General features: G+C 38.2%; 1 protein-coding gene across 3 annotated transcripts in view; it reads left to right on the top strand.

Moving 5' to 3' along the window:
• MRTFA (myocardin related transcription factor A) overlaps window positions 1-18,488 on the top strand; it is a 198,516-nt gene that overhangs the window by 33,563 nt on the left and 146,465 nt on the right. For 2 of the 3 annotated variants that reach the window (XM_049115251.1, XM_049115252.1), the window contains exon 1: window positions 1,181-1,294. In XM_049115251.1, the coding sequence (XP_048971208.1) occupies window positions 1,196-1,294 (99 nt within the window). In that variant the 5' untranslated portion in view covers window positions 1,181-1,195. Of the gene's footprint in view, window positions 1-359; window positions 422-1,180; window positions 1,295-18,488 lie in introns of those variants that run through there. The other variant, XM_025458948.3, reaches the window with a different exon arrangement.

Raw genomic sequence — 18,488 nt, forward strand, 5'->3', positions numbered from 1 at the left:
TTTAAAAGGCATTTCTTAACACCAGTAAGAGCAATTTCCAGAGGTATAGTTCAGTTGTGATTTGGATGTAAAATGACTTAAGAGTAATCAACTCACAGGGTTGTTGAAGATTAAATTAGAACATTTAAGTGCTTAGAACAGTGCCTAGCATATATAGTAAGTGCTCAGTCAAGTGTTACCTATCACTTAGCTCCACCTATCTGGGCATTTTTGCCAGTGACAGAACTCAAAGACTGTTGTAGGCATGAAGAGGATAGAAAGGAGATAAACAGCTTCATACCTTTGAAACCAAATGCCCTTTAGGAACTGGAAGAACTGCTTATATTGCATGAACTTTTATTTTTCTGTTTGTGTTTTAGTGATCGAGGGGTATGGTTGGCATGGAATTGAATTTCATCTGTCTGTGGGAGTTGTAAACAAGGTAGGTTCCAGGTTTATTTACATTTCCCTGCTCCTTTCCTAAGCTGTTCTGTTAATATTTACAGTTTGAATTATAGATCAGATTTGATTATTGTTTAAGGATGCACTCTCATAGCCCTGTGACGGTCAGTCTTCTAATGTTGTGGACTACATACAGTATCTTGTTAAAATTTATTGAATGCCGAGAAACAGCATAACCAGTTACGCATTTTGGTGGTTGTATTGCAGAACCATGAATTCACACATGTGTATACAAACCGTGATCCAGTCCTTGGAGGGCAGAAGCTCTTGTATTAGAGCCATTGTGTAAACTGACTTGGGGTAATGGGCTAACTCTTCTGGTCACTTTAATGTTCTGTAGCTTATGTGAATAGTAGACTAAATGCAACAGAGGGCCTGTTTTGACAGTAGCCAGGCCATCATGGTAATTATAAATTTTGTTACTGGTGACAGAATCTGTCTATCTGCAACCACTAAAGTTTGATTTGACGGTAACATGCTTGTGTTCCTATCTTAAGTTCTGGGCTAAACAAAAATACAGCAGATATGGTTTTGGCTCCTGTATCTGTCTTGTGTCAGATGCCTGCAGAAAGCTATAGATGGCAGCTTCACACAGCTCTGCAAACCTATTTCCGTCAGAACATTTCCTGTCAAAGTAAGGTAGTGCTGGTTCACCTAGTTCTAGTTTTCTGTGTTCTTAGGTATGTGGAGATCCCATTGCTCATGATTGCAGGAAACTTGGATCACTCAGAGAGTGAACTTGATAGCCAAAAAGATGGTGACACTACTCCCTACAATCCCTCCAACCAGGAATCCTATGAACTTTGTAGAGGGTCCAGAGGTTGCTGACAATCTTGGATTCTTGTACCTGCAGGTAGAACAGCAAAAATTCTTGAGATTCCTTGCTCTCAGTTACAAAGAACAGTAATCATAAATATGTTGCTACAAGGAAAAACAGTTGAGTTACTTTTTTTTTTTTTTTTTAAGTAAGCTTTATGTCTGATGTAGGGCTTGAACTTACAACCCTGAGATCAACAGTTGCATGCTCCAGCAACTGAGCCAGCCAGGTGCCCCATTGAGCTACTTTCTGTAGCAAAAGGAACATGGTCCTTGGAATTGACACTGCTGCCTAGGAAGAGAGGTAGAAGAGTTGATGAAAGTTTAATTTCCTTCATTATCATCTGGAGGCCTGAATATCATGTCTGGTCTGGATGGTCACTCAGGAAATTATCTTCTTTCTGTTTTCCTGCTTTTTATTGGGGATAGTATAAATAAGAACTATTTCATGGAAATACTGTAAGGATTAATGGAAAGGAAAGAAACTAAAATTTACTGAATGCCTAAGGATTAGGCATGCTACTGTAAATTTTCACAATGTGTTCTTTTATTGAAACATACAAAGTTCATTGATATTGTACTTTTTCAAGTCTAAGTGGATGACATCATGGATATCACTTCCTTGAACTATTCTGATCTTTTTTGTAGCCACTTAGAAGGAAGAGGTTTAGATATTGATACATGTTACTTCATATATGTCTGCTAGAACCTTCTTTTATGAAGGAAAAAAAAATACCTACATGAGTTAATGGAATTTTTTTGTTTTTGTTTTTATCTGGAAAATAAAAACAGAGTTGCTACTGATTTAGCCAAAGGCAGAAAGGAGACTAGCAGATCTGAAATTAGAGACACCTTAGCTGTTTTGGGAAGTTGAGACTCTTGAGCCAGGCTTTGCTGAAGTCAGAGTAGGTTAATATTTTCATAGCTCAAAGCAAATGTGAATTGTGGTTGTTTATAGGTGCAGTTTTGCTTGGTCTCTGTAGTTGCACATGGGTGAGTAAAATACAGTGCTGCTGTGTTGGGCAACTTCTGCAAAAGCCCCTGAACCAATGCAAATTAAACTTCTCCAAAAATACCAAAAAATTCCCCATTTGGATCTTTTGCTGGCTGAGGGAATTGACTGTTGTCATCTTGCTGGTAAAGAAATTGTCATACATTCTTTTGGAATGATTCTAGATTTGATTTTCTGCTTTAAAATTTCCTCTTGAAATTCTTCTCTGATAGGAGATACCATCTCTACATCTCAGACATATGGGATTAGAATAAATTGTTACCTCTCTCCCAGGTGATAGGAAATTAAGGTGGAGTATTTTTTCCCCTGATTCCACATTTAATGTCTCCAAATCTATTGTCTTTTTACTCTTAAAATAGCTTTTGTGGTCTTAGCAAGGTTTATAGAGAGTTACCTAGTGACACAATACTGTCCTTTATTGGGCTGAAATGGAAACATTAATATTTCTTAATATGTGACAATTTTCATTTTTATTTTCCTGTCTATAGAATGAATTGTTGTATTTTTTCTCTTGGCTTTTCTTTCTTCGGTCAGGAACTCTAATAACAAAATTCTCCCTTCTTGCTTCAGCAGACAAATACCACTTTTTTTTTAAGATTTTATTTAGGCTCAGCGTTTTGGCGCCTGCCTTTGGCCCAGGGCGCGATCCTGGAGTCCCGGGATCGAGTCCCACGTCGGGCTCCTGGCATGGAGCCTGCTTCTCCTTCCTCCTGTGTCTCTGCCTCTCTCTCTCTCTCTCTCTGTCTATCATAAATAAATAAATAAATAAATCTTTAAAAAAAAAGATAAAAAAAAAGATTTTATTTATTCATGAGAGACACAGAGAGAGGCAGAGGCATAGGCAGAGAGAGAAGTAAGCTCCATGCAGGGAGCCCGACGTGGAACTCCATCCCGGGACTCCAGGATCACACCGTGGGCCAAAGGCATGTGCTCAACCGCTGAGCCACCCAGGTGTCCCACAAATACCACTTTTTAAGTAATAGCTTTATTGATGTGTAATTTATATACTGCAAAATTTGCCTGTTTAAAGTGTATAAGTCAATAATTTTAGTAAATTTGTAGAGTTGTGTAACTATTACTATACTCTGGTGTTATATTCCCAGCTCCCCAAAAAGATCCCCTGTAAGACTCTTAACCATAGGAAACAAACTGAGAGTTGCTGGAGAGGATGGGGGGATGGGATAGCTAGGTGATGGATATTAAGGGAGGCACGTGATGTAATGAGTACTGGGTATTATATAAAACTGATGAATCACTAAACTCTACCTCCAAAACTAAAAATACAGTGTATGGTAATTAATTGAATAATAAAAAAGATCCCTCGTAAACATGACTTTCTAACTTTATATCCTATACAAATTTTGCTAAGTTCTGTATCAGATTTAATCTTCTTCTGACAGAGTTTTCCCATTGCTTATTTCCCTCCTTATTTTTGTATTAGTTGCTTACTGCAGGTCAACTGTCTCTCTCTGCCTGTCTCTTTCTCTCTCTCTCTCTGTCTCTCTATCTCTCATAAGTAAATAACTAAATCTTTTTAGTTATTAATCTTTTTTTTTTTTTTTTTTTTTTTAATTCATGAGAGAGGCAGAGAGAGATGCAAGCTCCCTACAGGGAGCCCAATGTGGGACTTGATCCCTGGACCCTGGGATCATGCCCTGAGCCGAAGGCAAATGTTCAACCGCTGAGCCACCTAGGGGTCCCAAAAGTGTAACCTTTCTTGAATAGTGGCTTTAGATTTTATTTGAAGTTTTTTTTTTTTTTTTTTTTTCCTTGAAAGACTATTCTATAATACTTCAGGCCTTTCAATAAAAGCTTTAGTATTTGGGCACCTGGGTGGCTCAGTTGGTTAAGCACTTAACTTTTGATATCAGCTCAGGTCATGATCTGAGTTGTGAGATCGAGCCCTGCATTGGGCTTTGTGCTCTCAATAAATCAATCTTATCTATCTATCTTTCTTTCTTTCTTTTTTTTCAATAAATCTTTAAAACGAAGTTCTTGTGTTCTTGGTTTCCTGTTTACTTATTTGTTTTTAAAGGGAATCATTTAAAAAAATAAAAAGAATTAAGGGAATCATTTATCTGGTTATTTTTCTTTGTATATGTAGATTAGCTATTTGCTAATTGGAGAATTTTTCTCTGTACATGAATGTTCAGTTGCTTAGTAAATAAGGTAAATGAATATACTAGTACACACGGACTTTTAAAAGTTTTTTATTTTTAAAGATTTTATTTTATTTTTTTAAAAGATTTTATTTATTCATAAGAGAGAGAGAGAGAGAGAGGGAGAGAGGCAGAGACACAGGCAGAGGGAGAAGCAGGCTCCATGCAGGGAGCCTGATGCAGATTCAATCCCGGGACTCAAGATCACGCCCTGGGCCAAAGACAGGCACTAAACTGCTGAGCCACCCAGGGATCCCCCAAATATTTTATTTTTAAGTAAACTCTACATCCAGTGTTGGGCTTGAACTTATTATAACCCTGAGATCAAAAGTGGAATGCTCTACTGACTGAGCCAGCCAGGTACCCTGAACTTTTAAAAGTTTTATTGGAGAATTAATAAATTCAATAAATTATCTGTTTCAGCATAGCAAATTATTCTAAAACTCAGCAGCTTACAACAATAATAAGCGTTATCTCAGGGCACCTGGGTGGCTCAGAGCATCTGCCTTTGGTTCAGGTTGTGATCCCAGGGTCCTGGAATTGAGTCTCAAATCAGGCTCCTTAGAGGGAGCCTGCTTCTCCCTCTGCCTATGTCTCTGTCTCTCTTTGTATGTCTCTCATGAATAAAATAAAATATTAAAAAACCAAGAAACCAAAAACACAGAACAACATTGTGTCATATAGTTTCTGTGGCTCAGGAATTTAGGAGCAGCTTAACTGAGTGATTCTGGCTTTGAGGTTGTATTCATAATGTTTGCTGGTGCTCTGGTTATCTAAAGACTTGACTGGGGCCAGAGGATCCATTTCTAAGCTTACTTACATGGCTGTGGCAGGAGACCATGGTTTCTCACTGGCTATTGGCTGGAGGCTTCATTTCCTTTGCAGATAGACCTCTATGTAGGATTGCTTGAGTGTTATCATGACAGAGCAGCTGGCTTCCTTCTACAGCTCTCTCTATGGATTTGGTTGTTCTAGGTGTTTCATATAAATAGACTCATACAACATATGCTCTTTTGTAGACTGGCTTCTTTCACTTAGCCTCATGTTTTCAAGTCTCATCTATGTTGTAGCAGATGTCAGAACTTCATTCCTTTTTTTTTTTAAGATTTTATTTATTTATTCATGAGAGACACACACAGAGAGAGAGGCAGAGACACAGGCAGAGGGAGAAGCAGGTTCTCTGTGGGGAGTCCAATGTGGGACTCCATCCCAGGACCCTGGGATCACGGCCTGAGCTGAAGACAGATGCTCAACCACTGAGCCACCTGGGTGCCCCTGAACTTCATTCCTTTTTAAGGATGAATAATATTTCATCGTATGGATATACCATATTTTAAAAATCCATGTATCAGTTAATGGACATTTGGGTTGTTTCTAGCCTTTGGCTCTTAAGAATAATGCTACTATGACTATTTGTGTACAGGTTTTCATGTGGATGCATGTTTTCTCATCTCTTAGGTAATATACTTAAGAGTTGAAGCCTATATATTTTTATCCCTCTGTGTTACTGTAGTAGAATTCTAACTGGACTTGTCACCTCTTTAAATTGCCTTTCACTTGGCTATCCAGGTGATTTTGCTGACATGGAGATTTAATCACATCATATCTCTTTTTTTTTTTTTTTTTTTAAATTTTTTTTTAACTTTTATTTATTTATGATAGTCACAGAGAGAGAGAGAGGCAGAGACACAGGCAGAGGGAGAAGCAGGCTCCATGCACCGGGAGCCCGACGTGGGATTCGATCCCGGGTCTCCAGGATCGTGCCCCGGGCCAAAGGCAGGCGCCAAACCGCTGCGCCACCCAGGGATCCCACATCATATCTCTATTTCTCTGTTTTCAGTGGCTCCTTGTAGCTTTCAGGAAAAAGTCCAAACTCACCTTATCACACAAGCCATTTATGATCTGGCTCCTGCTTTCCTTTAAGTTTTTCCTGCTGTACTTTTCATTCTTGTTCACTTAACTTCAGCTGATGACATGCTTTTTCCTATTAATGTTTTCATGCTTCTACCATTGTCTCAAACGGTTAATTACTCTCTTTGAATAGGAAATAACTACTTGTTCTTTAGAAATCATCTCTGGTCCCATTTGTGGTAAACTTTATTTTCTTTGTTTAATTTAAATTAAACCTGTGCTCTTACAGTACCTTTACCATACTGCTTATCACACTATTCTCTGGACATTGATTCCTGTTTGCTTCTCTAGATAGACTGCAAAAACCCTGAGGGAAGAAGCCATATCTTCTTTGACTTAGTATCTCTAGGCCTAATAGTAACACACAAAAGTAGCTAGTATCTATTGGGTTGTTTAGTATATAGATGCCAGGCAATATTATAGCATTTTACATTTGTTGTGTTACCTAATCTTCTACAACAATCCTTTAAATTAGGTACTATTATTGCCTTCCCTTTATTTTTTAATTTTTAATTTTTTTTTAGAGATTTTTGTTTATTTGAGAGAGAGAGAGTGACAGAGCAACAGAGAGCATGAGTGGGGAGGAGAAGGAGAAGCAGGCTCCCCACTGAGCAGTGAGCCTGATGCAGAGCTTGATCCCAGGACCCCAGGATCATGACCTGAGCTGAAGGCAGACTCTCAACTGACTGAGCCACCCAGGTGCCCCTATTATTTTCCCTTTAAAAATGAAAATATCAAAGCACAGAGAGATTGAGTAATTTGCTAAAAGTTACACAAATAGCAAATGGTAGACCTGGCATTTGGTAGTGCTGGGATTTGAACCTGCACGCTCTGATTCCAGGGCCTTTGTTCTTATTTGTACTGCTGCCATAGTGTCTGGCACATAGATATTTAATAAATATTGGTAGGTGAGTGAACACTCATTGTTTCTGCATGCAGAACTTTGCTTACTTGGTTCCTGCCAATACTATGTTTGTACTTGGGGTTATAATGACAGGAAGATAGAGGTTTGAGTCACGGTGGTCTGAATTCCTGTCCTGCCCCATGACTTCTGCTTCTTGATTCATGTCTTTTCTTTTCCTACTTTTACTAAAGAGAATGATTCTTTTTTTTTTTTTTTTAAGATTTTATTTATTTATTCATGAGAGACACACAGAGAGAGGCAGAGACACAGGCAGAGGGAGAAGCAGGCTCCATGCAGGGAGCCCAACGTGGGACTCAATCCTGGGTCTCCAGGATCACGCCCTAGGCTGCAGGTGGGGCTAAACCACTGCGCCACCAGGGCTGCTTGAGAATGATTCTTTTTTTCTAAAATTTATTTATTTGTGAGAGAGAAAAGGGGGAGGGGAGAGAACATGTGCTCCAGTGCAAGGCAGAGGAGAGAAGGAGAGAGCGAGAATCTGAAGCAGACTCCTTGCTGAGAGTGGAGCCCAATGCAGGGCTTGATCTCAAGACCCTGAGATCATGACCTGGGCTGAAATCAAGAGTTAGGTGCTCAACTGACAGCACCACCCAGGAGCCTCACCAAAGAGAATAATTCTGTTATTCTGCCTTAATTCCTTAGGTAATACTTACATTAAGATTCCTGAGTTTTGTGTCTTGGATTATTTTCTGCTCCAGTCTTTTATTTTGATGACATTTAAACCTTCAGAATAGTGTTAAGAATGGTAGAGTGGTCAGCAATATACCCTTTTGACTAAATTTATCAATTTTGAACATGTTGCCACATTTTTGTGTTCTCTCTCCACACACACATACATGCATGCATACATGTACATGCATACATGCACACATATTTATATTTTGCTGAAACATTTTAGAGTTACTTGCAGACATGATACTTTGCTCTTAAGTATTTTGGCATTGATTTCCAGAGAATAAAGAGATTTCTCTTACACAACTGCAGTACAGTTAGTATACTCAGGAACTTTATTTAGTATTGATATATTATCATCTAATGTACAGTCTATATTGTATGTTTCCCTGGTTTTAATAATGTTGTTTACTTTATGTTAAAGCTTTGAGATCTAGAATTCAGTCAAGGATTACATTGCATTTAGTTGTCCTGTCTCTTACCCTAAAACAGTTCCTAAAGCCTGGTTTTAAGAAGGGAGAGGTGTCTTTCATGACATTGACATTTTGAGAGATGAGCTGTTTTGTAGACTATTCTTCAATTTGAATTTATCTTTCTCCTCCTGAGTTGCTTCAGGATAAATATTGTAGGCAAGATGTTTTGTCTTTTTTAGTGCTGCACATCAGGAGGGCCACAATGGTAGTTTCATTAAATCTCACGTTAAATCTCACTTTGGGTTAAGTTTCTGTCTGCCAGATTTACCCAGTGGGTAGGTGCCTTTTCTCCTTTGTAATATATAATTGATTAGAGTAAAAATTATTTTTTAAAAATATCTTTTGTACATAAGTAACATATGGTTGTCACAATTAAATGCCACCTAGGCAACAAACTAAACGGGCTAACAGTGTTTTAAAGTTGAGTATTGGGGGGCAGCCCCGGTGGCTTAGCGGTTTAGCGCTGCCTTCAGCCCTGGGCGTGATCCTGGAGACCCAGGATCAAGTCCCACGTCGGGCTCCCTGCATGGAGCCTGCTTCTCCCTCTGCCTGTGTCTGTGCCTCTCTCTCTCTCTCTCTCTCATGAATAAATAAATAAATAAAATCTTAAAAAAAAATAAAGTTGAGTATTGGGACATTTGGGTGGCTCAGTGGTTGAGTGCCTGTCTTTGACTCAGGGTGTGATCCCACGGTCCTGGGATTGAGTCCCACATCGGGCTCGCTGCATGGAGCCTGCTTCTCCCTCTGCCTGTGTCTCTGCCTCTATTTCTCATGAATAAGTAAATAAAATCTTAAAAAAAAATAAAGTTGAATATTATGTGCAAGGTAATATGTACAAAATGGAGTTCACAGGTCATTTAATTTGAGCTTCTTTGTAATGTGAACTTTTAAGTACAGGGTTTTTTGTTTTGTTTTGTTTTGTTTTTTTTAAGTACAGAGTTTAAATTTGATTGCTGAAGAGCCTTGGGTTGAAAATCTAGTTTTTTTTGGTTGTAGGAATTTTTGCTGAGAACTTTTTCCTAATTGTACTTTAGTGGAGTATTAACATTTTTCATAGTTTTCAGACAAATTCTTTCCTGCTTTTATTAATTTTATTTTTTCCCACTTATTATTTTTATTTATTATTTTTTTAGATGGGGTAGGGGCAAAGGAAGAGGGAGAGAATCTTAAGTGGACTCCACACTCAGTGCAGAGCCCAAGGCTTGATCCCCAGACCCTGAGATCATGACCTGAGCTGAAATCAAGAATCGGACGCTCAGGGCAGCCTAAGTGGCTCAGCGGTTTAGTGCTGCCTTCAGCCTAGGGCCTGATCCTGGAGACCCAGGATCAAGTCCCACATCAGGCTCCCTGCATGGAGCCTGCTTCTCCCTCGGCTTGTGTCTCTGCCTATCTCTCTGTGTCTCTCATGAATAAATACATTAAAAAAAAATCTTAAAAAAGAAAAAAGAATTGGACACTCAACCTACTGAGCTACCCAAGCACCCCTCTTTTTTTGCTTTTAAAATCTCTTCCTCCCATCTTATGTGTGCCTTGAAACAATACAGCCTTTAGTGAGAACTCTGGCATTAATCTGAATTTGAACCCTGGCTCAGCCACTTAATCACTAGGAGATCTTGTACAGGTTGTTCAACTTCTCTGTACCTCAATATTCTCCTCTCTGTAATGGGGGAAATAATAATGCCCTCATAAGCTTGCTGCAAGAATTGAATAAACATTTGCTACTTTCTGGTCACAAGTATTTAGTAAGTGTTACATATTCTTTTCAATCTGATAAAACTGGTCACATATAATTCAGTGACTTTTCCCTTAAATCTGTGCACTAGACATGTATACATAAACATATAAAATATACTTGTAGACTTTGTTCAAGGAAATAATCTTAGATATTTCTTCTCTAATTCTCTCCTTTCTTTGTGAAATTTGGCGGAAATGGAGATAAAGATTTAACTTAGAAGGCTTGTAGAATCCATACGTTAATCTTTTTTTTTCTTGGATGTTTACATTTGCTGCATACCATTTTTAAAAATAACAGCCAAGGACTGCCTGTGCTAGGAAAAAAATGGTAAATATTCTCTTTATTTCGGGCTATATGATCTTAATGCTACCTTGGAAATAGTTAAATTCAAGGCACTGGTAGCTGGCTGACATCTCTGCCCTGAATTCGAGGCTACAATTCATTATGTGACAATCAGTTGATCTAAGGAGAGTATCAGCTAAATTTTTTAGTGTTTCTTAATGGCAGAGGTACCGTATCTCCAGAGGGTAATTGGAAAAGTATGGGACCATTTTTGGTTGTTGCAATGTCTATGGAGGAGGGAGGATATACCACTAGCATTTCGTGGTCAGGGACCAAGGATAACAGTCCAAAACAAGAATTATCCACCACAAATGCCATTAGCATTGTTCAGACATTGAGCTACTTAAACCTAAAGGCTTAGTGAATTGATAGATACAATTTTATTTTATCTCAGTTATTAAAATGGATTGTTGTTTAAGGCGGGACGTTTTCTTTTTTTTCTTATTTTTTAAAGATTTTATTTATTTATTCACGAGAGACACAGGGAGAGAGGCAGAGACATAGGCAGAGGGAGAAGCAGGCTCCATGCAGGGAGCCCAATGTGGGACTCAATCCCAAAACTCCAGGATCACACCCTGAGCCAAAGGCAGAGGCTCAACTGCTGAGCCACCCAGGTGTCCCCAGGCAGGAAGTTTTCTGAAAGAATATTTCAGAGCTGTAATATATACTCTCTATTCTTCAAGGAGAATTAGGCCATATTTTCTCACTTGGGGGAGAGTAAGGTATTTTACTGGAAATTCAGAAAGTATTGCTATGCATTGTAAATATGCATCGATTGGTGTTTAATCCCTAAAATTTGGAGTAGTTAAATGGTTAAAATTGGGTGGTGGTAAAAGAAAATTGATGTTACATTTCTTTAGTAATCTTTGTATCTCCATGATTGGTAGAAATAACATAATTTATGCCTGGCATTCTAGCAATGCTTGAATATTGCTCGTACTGTTCCTTTTTTTTTCTCCAGTGACCAAATGATGTATTTTTTTGGTAGATCAATAAGATTATATTAAGAATGTAATTAAACTTATTGTGGCTTGTTTCACTTGAGCCTAATGAAGGACTTTGACAAAGATTTTAGGGAAGGTAGTAAGTATTCTCAGCTTCCAGGCAAGGATTCTCAAGTATTTTTGGCTATGACTCATAATTAAGAGACATATTTTATATTGGCACCCAATTGTATGCATAAGCATACAGATACTTGAAACAAAAGTTTTATGAAATGATACCCTTACTACGTGTGGTACAATCTGATAGTTTTTATTTTAATTAATCGTAAAATGTTGATCTTGGTCTTTTTCTTTTTCTTTTTTTAAGATTTTATTTACTTATTAGATAGAGCCAGAGAGCACAAGCTGGTGAAGGGGGGATGGCAGAGGGAGAAGGAGATGTGGGGATCCTGGGATCATGACCTGAACAACTGAGCCATCCAGGTGCCCCTTGATCTTGCTCTATGAAATTGATTTTGTGACCAGTGTATTTTTTTTTTTTTGTGACCAGTGTATTACAAATTGCAATTTGAAAAATTCTGTTGTAGGATATATAATGCAAGCTTTAAAATAATGTCCCAATTGTGACTTTTTTTTCTTAAAACTTATTATAAGAACAGTTAAGATGAGATCTGCCCTGTTAACAGATTTTTTAAGTGCACAATATAGTAATGTTATTGATCAATATGCACGATGTTGTATAGCAGATCTCCAGAACTTACTCGTCTTGCATAACTGAAATTTTATACCCATTGATTAGCAGCTTCCTCTTTAATCTTCTCCCTTGTCCCTGACAACCACCATTTTATCCTTTTCTTATATGAGTCTGACAATTTTTAAAAAATATTTTTATTTATTCATGAGAGACAGAGAGACATAGGCAGAGGAAGAAGCAGGCTCTCTGCAGAGAGCCTGATGCGGGACTCAATCCCAGGAACCTGGGATCACGACTGGAGCCAAAGGTACTCTTTTCAGTACCTGGTATAAGTGAAACCATGGTATTTGTGATGGTATTTGTCCTGGCTTATTTTCCCTAGCATGAAGTCTTCAAGATTCATTTGTGTTGTTGCATATTAGAGGAATTCCTTCTTTTTTTAAGGCTGACAAATAATTCCAATGTATGTATATACCACATTTAAAAAAATCCATTAGTCTATTAGGTTGTTTCCACATCTTGCCTGTTGTGAACAGTGATGCATTGACATGATAATGGTACTTCCTCTTCAAAATCCGACTTCAATTATTTTCGAAAAATACCCAGAAGTAGGATTGTTAGATATTATGATGTTTTTATTTTTAATTTTTTTGAGGAAATTCCATGCTGTTTTCATAATGGCTACCATTTTGCATTCCCACCAACAGTGTACAAGTGTTCTAGTTTCTCTACATCCTTGTTGTCTTTTGTTTTCTTGATAGTAGACATCCTTACAGGTATGTGGTGGTAACTCATTGTGGTTTTGTGCTATTCTTTGGGGAATGTCTATTCAAGTTCTTTGCCTGTTTTGAAATTGGATTATTAGTTTTTTTGCTATTGAGTTGTAGGAGTTCCTAATATATTTTGGAGATTAACCCCTTTTCAGATATGTGGTTTACAGATACATTATTCTCATTATATAGTTTGCCTTTTTCCCTCTATTAATTGTTTCTTTTGCTGTGCAAAAGCTTTTTTAGTTTGATACAGTCCCATTGGTCTATTTGCTTTTGATACCTGTGCTTTTGGTACTATTTCTGTGAAGTCACTGTCATGACTAATGTCACGAAGCTTTTCCCCTATGTTTTCTTCTGGGACTTTTATAATTTGAGTCTTACATTTAAGTCTTTAATCCATTTTGATTTGATTTGATGTATGGTGTAAGATGGGTGTCCAAAATCATTTTTTTAAAGGTGATCTTTTTTTTTTTTAAGATTATATTTATTTGACAGAGAAAGCATGCCAGTGGGGAATCTGATGTAGGGCCCTATCCCAGGACCCTGGGTCATGACCTGAGCCCAGTGCAGATGCTTAACCAACTGAGCCACCCAGGCACCCCCATAATCATTCTTTTGCATGTGGATATTTAGCTTTCTTGAAATCGGGAAATGTAATGCTTCCAGCTTTGTTCTTTTTCAAGATTGTTTTGGCTCTACGGAGTTTTTTGTTATTTTATATGGATTTTAGGCTTGTTTTTTTCTCTGTGAGAAACACCATTGGGATCTTTTCTTTTCTTTTCTTTTCTTTTCTTTTCTTTTCTTTTCTTTTCTTTTCTTTTCTTTCTTTTCAAGATTTTATTTATTTATTCATGAGAGACACAGAGAGAAAGAGAGGCAGAGACACAGGCAGAGCGAGAAGCCGGCTCCACACAAGGGAGCCCGATGTGGGACTTGATCCCTGGTCTCCAGGATCACACCCTGGGCTGAAGGTGGCGCTAAACCGCTGAGCCACCCGGGCTGCCCACCATTGGGATTTAAAAAAAAAAAAGATTTTATTTATTTATTCATCAGAGACACAGAGAGAGAGAGAGAGAGAGGCAGAGAGACACAGGCGGAGAGAGAATCAGGCTCCACACAGGGAGCCGGTTATGGGACTCCATCCCAGGACCCTCGGATCACACCCTGAGCCAAAGGTAGACGCCCAACCACTGAGCCACCTAGGCATCCCCACCATTGGGATTTTGATAGGGATTTCATTGAATCTGTTAATTGATTTGGGTAGTATGGACATTTTAATAATACACAAACACAAATCCACAAACATGGGATGGCTTTCCATTCATTTGTCTCTTTAATTTCTTTCATCATGGTGTTATAGTTTTTAGCAAATAAGTCTTTTACTTCCTTAAATTTATTCCTTAGTATTTTATTCTTTCTGATGTTGTTGTAAATGGGATTCTTTAACTAATTTTTGTTTTAGATCATTTATTAGTATATGTTGATTTTATATCCTGCAACTTTACTGAATTCGTTTATTAGTTTTAACAGTATTTTTCTTTTTTTTTTTTTTTTTTTGTAGTTTTTGGGATTTCCTGTGTATAAGATCATGTTGTGTCTGAAAATAGGGACAATTTTACTTCTTCCTTTCTGATTTGGATGCCATTTATTTATTTGGTTGTTTACTTACTTATCCTTGCTGCATTGCTCTGGTTAGGACTTCGAGTATGTTAAGTAGAAGTGGTGAGAGTAGGCATCATTAACCTGTTCTTGATCTTAGTAGAAAAGTTTCAGTATTTTACCATAGAGTATGATGGGCTTTTTTGTGTATGGCATTTATTATGTTGAGGTCATTTCCTTTTATTCTTAGTTTGTGGAGAGGTTTTTTTTTTTTTTTGTTTTTTGTTTTTTGGTGGAGAGTTTTTATTATGAAGTAGTGTTGTATTTTATCAGATGTGTTTTCTGAATCTATTGAGATGATGTGATTTTTTTTTTTAAGGTTTATTTATTTATTTTTAGAGAGAGCCTGTATGTGAGCAGGGGAAAGGGCCCAGCGAAAGGGAAACAAGCAGACTCCCTGCTGATCGGGGAGCCTGACATAGCTGAAATCGAGTCAGATGCTTTAATTGAGCCACCCAGGCAACCCAAAATGATCATATGGTTTTTACCCTTCATTTTGTTAATGTGGTCCATCATATTAAGTAGTTTGTTTATGTTGAACCATCTTTGCATCGCAGGGATAACCAAGTTTGACTGTTTCTATCTGCTCCACTCTTACCTCTTTCTTGGACTTCTCCAGTAGCACCCTAATTGCACTCTCCATTTCCTCTCATGCTTTGTTCCCCCCAGCTCTGTCCTCATTCTTGCTGTCTGAATGATGCTTTATTTTATTTTCTAAAGGTTTTATTCATCAGAGACACAGAGACATAGGCCGAGGGAGAAGTAGGCTTCCCTCAGGAAGCCCGATGTGAGACTTGATTCTAGAACCCTGGGATCATGCCCTGAGCCAAAGGCAGATGCTCAACCACTGAGCCACCCAGGCATCCCTGAATGATGGTTTAAAAAGTTCTATGGCTATTGGGTTTTTTTTTTTTGTTACAAATTTAACTTATGTGATTTTAAAAAGTTTCTATTTTGGGATCCCTGGGTGGCGCAGCAGTTTGGCGCCTGCCTTTGGCCCAGGGCACGATCCTGGAGACCCGGGATCGAATCCCACGTCGGGCTCCCGGTGCATGGAGCCTGCTTCTCCCTCTGCCTGTGTCTCTGCCTCTCTCTTTCTGTGTGTGACTATCATAAATAAATAAAAAATTAAAAAAAAATAAAAAGTTTCTATTTTAATAAAAATTTAAAAATCCAAAGTTAAAGTGGTTATCATTGACCTCAGATATCTAGAGCAAGTTGTACCATGGAACTCTGTTGCTCAGTAGTATTGAGGCCTAAACAGAATCTCTCATCTCTGTTTCATTTGCCATCTTTATAATCCTGCTATGTTCATTGTGATTCCAGTGCATTGCCTGGCCTGTTGTGCTATTCTTCCTTTCAGATTGGCAGAAATGATAGCTGGTCTAGATTTTGTTATAATTTTTTTTTCTTTTTTTGTAAACCAATATGAGGAAAGATTTGTCATTTTAAAAGACTTGAGTACCTGGTTTGCTAAGTCAGAAGAACATTCAACTCTTGGTCTCTGGGTCATGAGTTCCAACCCCACACTGGGTGTAGATATTACTTAAATAAAATTTAGGGGGAAAAAAAGGCATCAAAAGACAAGATAGCATGCTGAACCAAACAGTCCAGAATCTTCCTCATCTATTTTAATTATTTACAGAAAAATAATATGATAATATGAAATGCTGAATTGGAAGTCAGGAGGTTCTCCTCTTGCCTTTGCCACTAATTTGGTGACATTGAGGAAATTGCTTATAACTCTTCTGAGCTTTTACTTTCTTCATCATCTGAAATCATTGGATACTCTAGGTTTTCTCAAACCCTAAAATTCAGCAATTCTGCCATCTTTTTGACGGTTTTTTGTTTGTTTGTTTTTGTTTTTGTTTTCTGTTTTTTGTTTTTGACGGAGTTTTGAGTCTTTTTTTTTTTTAATTTTTTATTTATGATAGTCACACAGAGAGAGAGAGAGAGGCAGAGACATAGGCAGATGGAGAAGCAGGCTCCATGCACCGGGAGCCCGACGTGGGATTCGATCCCGGGTCTCCAGGATCGCGCCCTGGGCCAAAGGCAGGCGCTAAACCGCTGCGCCACCCAGGGTTCCCTTTGACGGAGTTTTGAAACAAAGTCTTCTTTTTCCTATTTTGCCATGCTAATTTTTGCCCATCTGTTGTGATCTGAAAGGAAAATAAATTTTAATCTGTTATACTCAGTTATTGTGATAGATAATTCCAGAATTGTGATTATAAAATAGTTTGGGCATCTAAGTACTATACAAATGACAAATTATTATATACCACCACAGGGATGAAAAATGTAGTTAAGTGGTCCCTGCCTGTGTACTTTCTGTGAACTGCTCTGTGGTCATGATTGTATGATCTACTTTAGAGAGCTTTTGGATCTGTCCTTTACTATGCTTTCCTTAAGTTGCAAGACTAGTTTCTTGTAGTATTCTCTTTGTATTATGTTTTGTGCCTTGAGTGTGTATAATTCAGCCAGAGGTAGTAAAGCTGAGGAATTCATTGCTTTGAGGGTTGGAAACCTTCCTCTTTCATCCCAGGGCAGTTTTGCAGGAAAATTTAGCACCAGAAAAGATAAGGTTACCAAAGTTTTATAGCTGCCTTATTCGTGAACTGTGCCCCTGGTGTCATGGGGGAAGCTATGGTTTCCTTATTACGCATTTTGTTCTTTACTAGACATTGTAGCTCTTTTTCTAAGATGCTGGTGAGGTGTCTTGTGACTATATTTGCATTCAGGTTTTTGGGAGCACTGGTAGACATCTGTTAAAGTCCTGTGAAAATAGGCAAAACATGATCCTGGTGTTTGGTTGTTTTTTAAAAGATTTTTATTTATTTGTGAGAGACACACAGGCAGAGAGACACAGGCAGAGGGAGAAGCAGGCTCCCTGCAAGGAGCCCGATGTAGAACTCCATCCCGCCACCCCAAGTGAAAGGCAGAGGCTCAATTGCTGAGCCACGTAGGCGTCCCCCCCCCCTTTCTTTTAAAGATTTTTATGTATTTGGGACACCTGGTGGCTGAGCGGTTGAGCGTCTGTCTGCCTTTGGCTCAGGGCATGATCCTAGAGTTTCAGGATCGAGTCCCACATTGGGCTCTTTGCGTGGTGCCTGCTTCCTTTGCCTGTGTCTCTGCCTCTCTCTCTGTCTGTCATGAATGAATAAATAAAATCTTAAAAAAAAAAGATTTTTATTTATTTAAGATCCTGGTGTTTTAATCAGGTAGAGTTGTTCAGTGGCCCTTAGACTCTTCAGGCTCTTTCACAGTGCTATATATAAAAGGCTTTTTATCTCATTTAGTAAAAGAGATAAAATATGTGCCCTAAACTCTGTGAGCTGCTTCAGTCCAGTGAGGCACTTGGCATTGCAGTATCTAACTAAGGGCGTTGTGTTCAGCTTTATTACCATCAGCCTTTTTCAAAAGAAAGAACAGTGATGTGCATACTGTGTGGCTATCTAACTAATGAACTGAGTTTTGGGCAAGTATAGTTGTAATATCAAAGGAGCTTATGGCATTCATATGTTGTTACGTCAGTTTTACCCCTGGTTTGTGAACAAGTTGTGCCTTCCTAAGGGAGTTAGACTGCCTTCTGTAGTAAAGGTGTGTGTGTTTGTGCGTGTGTGTTTGTGACAGTTAAAAGTTTTATTAAGTAGCTAAATTGAGGAAAATGACCTAAAGAAGTTTTTAAGACTGTGAATAAGAATACATTGATGAATTTCTCTGCAGAAAGTAGATAAATGGTTGTTGGGGGTTGGAGGAGGGAGGTAATGGAGAGTGATTACTAACAGGTATGGAGTTTCTTTTTAGGGTGGTGAAAATGTTTGTGGAACTTTGTTAATATACCAAAAATGACTGAATTGTATGCTTTAAAAGGTTGAATTAATGGTATATGATTTCTGTCCCCCCAAACTGTTATTTAAAAAAGGACCAAATTATTC

Source organism: Canis lupus, chromosome 10, assembly GCF_003254725.2.
Source record: "Canis lupus dingo isolate Sandy chromosome 10, ASM325472v2, whole genome shotgun sequence".
NCBI classification, from domain to species: domain Eukaryota; kingdom Metazoa; phylum Chordata; class Mammalia; order Carnivora; family Canidae; genus Canis; species Canis lupus.